Below are 3,144 nucleotides of genomic sequence, written 5' to 3' on the forward strand. Positions count from 1 at the left end.
TTTGATAGCATGACTGCTAAAAACTGTCAAGGGGAATGCACTGCCTAATTTAAGTGGAAATGTTCCAAAATTTGCAGCTGCTTTATTTAGATATAATTAATCTCAAAAATAAATTGTGCATCATAATAACAAACAAGTTGAAATGGTAACATCGAAGATATTGAATCGTCGATCGGGATTATGCTGAGATTAATATAATGGGAGCATGGGTCATAGGCTTGTAAGAATATATACCCGGCCAATATGCTAATTTGTTAAAGTTAAAATGGACTTCAATAATTAAATTATATTTTAATTGAATTAAAATTTAGCTCATTAAATTTTTATAAAATTTAGTATTGATTTATTTAATATAGAAATATTTACGATACCATAATTTTAAAAACATGCACACAAAACAAAATAATATGTATGCATATTTTCGAATATGCATGATTGTGGTGTGTTATTCTCGAGAGTCTATTATATATTGAAATCCATTAACTTAATTAATGTGATTAATTAAGGAAACTACAATTAATTAAAATAATAAAATATATATATTACTTTGATTATTATAGTAGTGATCACCGAAGTTTTGAAAGAAGAAAAAGGAGAAAGTCTCCATCTTCCTTGCTCTCGAAAGGGGTTTGAACTATTTTTCCTCTCTTAATCACAACCTCAAAATATCTTCTATACTATCTAGTGCAAGTTAGAAGAGAAACAAGTAATTCGGTCGTGGACATGATTCGAAGTTTGAAAAAGGATTTTCAAAAAAATTGTTCATAGAGTTTTACAACAAAAGTTACGTCCACTAAAACCGGAGTAGTTGGTGCCGAGTGAAAAAATTTCACTAAAGGTATATTACTAAACATCTTATATATGTTTATTTATTTTATATCATACGAGTGTACAAAAAAAATTTTAGATGTCTAATAAAAAATTTAAAACTTCCGCTGCGTTTTGGACATGAGAAAAACGATAACTCAACAAATTTCTAGTTTAATTTAGAAGAGGAACAAATGTTCTAGCTGTGGACTCGATAGAAGGATTGAAGAAAAGAGTTCAATAAGATTGTTCGTAAGGAATACTACAAGAGCTATATCGGCTAATCTCAGAATAGTTGGTATCGAGTGGTAAATTGACTAAAGGTAAATTTACTTTCACCCAATGAAAGATTTAATTTGTTTAAACCATATGAGTATACAAAGACATTATTTGAATGTCAAATTAAATTTTTCTAAACTTCTGCTGTGTTTGGACACGAGAAAACCGATTACCTTAAAAATAACGATGGTAAATTCATAATGTGAGAGGACAAGCGAAAAAAATCAATTAAAAATTCTCTCATGGACGCAAGAACAAGAATGCCGTTTTCATATCTACACATACATACTAGTCGTCGTTTCTTTTGTCATCGAAGAGATCGAATAAACATGCCGATCTATAATTTTAGGCTATTAGAAGGTGATCAAATCTGGCAAATCTTGATTGACTTTAACATTTGAGTGATTGTATAAAGGGCTTGCAAATGGATTTTTGTGCACCAAATCTTCTTCAAACTTCACCCATTTATCAGTGATAATTGTCCGAAATCCATCCCTCACACAAACCTTGTCATTGTCGCCAACCTTTGAATTCTCTGTAACAGCAACAATGGCTTTCTCGTCTTCCTTTCTTGGAATCCCTTTATCAACGTCACTTTTCTCCGAGAACCCCCTAATTATATTCTCAAGTTCTTGAATTCCCTCCTTAGGGACTTTATCGATGAGGGGCGATTCCGATGCATTTACGACCCTGATTTCCTGGCAAAAGTCGAAATACAATGAGAGTTCTTCTCCCTGAAGAGTTGCCTTCTGCACAACTTTCAGAGACATTATGGCTTCATCCTTGTTTGCGGAATAAATGTTAATAAGAAGAATGGCAATCCCTTTACAAAGCCGGCTGTAAATATCGAAAACCTCGATGATTATTGCATCCATTGCCTTAAGAACAAGAGGGTTCAAGGCTGCTCCTGATTGTGGCTTGATCTGCATTAATAAATCAAACAAGGCCTGCAACTTCTGCAACAAAACCAACTCCTGTTTCATCGTCATACGATATCCTTTTTCCTCGGTGTGCTGGAATACAAGGGTCGATTTCTGATCAAGAAACGCATAATAAGTGCGTATAAAGGAATTGTAATACCATGTTTTCGCCTGGCTAGAATGTCCATCGTTGAAATTCGAGAGATCAAACGGTAACCTCCCTATTTCTTTGACACATGGAGCCATGCAATTGATCACATTGTGCATAAGGTACATTCCCTTTAGAGCCACAACCCAACTTTTTGTCTTTTCGAGACGATTCGAGACGGACCACAGAAGGGGCTTGAGATTCAAAGGGGAGAGGCGGATCCATCGGCAGACGCGGTCTATGTTGCGTGAGTCGAACGACGATTCGTTGTGGCAAGTGGATTTGATAACAAGGGATTCTATATCAGGGTTGCGGAGGGCGGTTCTTCTAGAAAAGCTCACGAGACAGAGGCTGTTTTGGTCTTTGAATATGCCGGAAGCCCTCCTCCACAGACTCATGATCTCCTCTTGTCAATGGCCCCTGCAGGCCTCTTTTTCTGATATTTCTCGGCCTCTTCTTGGTTCTTTTTTTATGTTAAATTAAAACGGATCTACTTTTAAAAATACTGAAAAATAATGTCTTTTTAATGCATGTAAATGAAAAGAACACGTGTTTCAAAGGAATTTTTTTAAATACACAATTATGGAATGTTTAAAAATTAAATGCAAATTAAATAATGATTTGATCGAATTAGTCAGTAAATCAGTCAACTTTGTGGAGCTCCAAACACATACAAATGCGTCATTATTTATGGTCAGCCACACTATATCATCCATAGTATGGGAGGCGAATACAACAATTAATCCAAATTTTTTTATGGGCAAATTTTAAATAAATCTCAAAACCCTAATTTCATCTAAACTTAGCTCATTTGCTCATCAAAAGTTAGTCTAAGTTCCTTACTTTATTTAAAATTTTGCAAAAATCATCATTGAGGTCTAAGGTTGATCTCTCCCTGTTTTGTTCACGAGAAGAAGGATTGACAAGAAGGCTTAAGATAAGGATCAAGAGGTTCAATTTTTGCTTTGGCCATCTCATCTAAAGATGATT

General features: G+C 34.5%; 1 protein-coding gene across 1 annotated transcript; it reads right to left on the reverse strand.

Annotated features, from left to right (window-relative positions):
• Positions 1-1,274: 1,274 nt before the first annotated feature.
• LOC140974726 (putative clathrin assembly protein At1g25240) lies at positions 1,275-2,618 on the reverse strand. Its single transcript, XM_073438213.1, has one exon. The coding sequence runs from the start codon at positions 2,550-2,552 to the stop codon at positions 1,440-1,442; it is 1,113 nt and encodes a 370-aa protein (XP_073294314.1). The 5' UTR covers positions 2,553-2,618; the 3' UTR covers positions 1,275-1,439.
• Between the last annotated feature and the right edge of the window lie 526 nt (positions 2,619-3,144).

The sequence above is a fragment of the Primulina huaijiensis genome, chromosome 4, assembly GCF_012295235.1.
Source record: "Primulina huaijiensis isolate GDHJ02 chromosome 4, ASM1229523v2, whole genome shotgun sequence".
Taxonomy (NCBI): domain Eukaryota; kingdom Viridiplantae; phylum Streptophyta; class Magnoliopsida; order Lamiales; family Gesneriaceae; genus Primulina; species Primulina huaijiensis.

Coding starts and splice junctions, on each gene's coding strand:
- LOC140974726 (XM_073438213.1), bottom strand. CDS start 2,552: ATGAGTCTGTGGAGGAGGGCTTCCGGCATATTCAAAGACCAAAACAGC.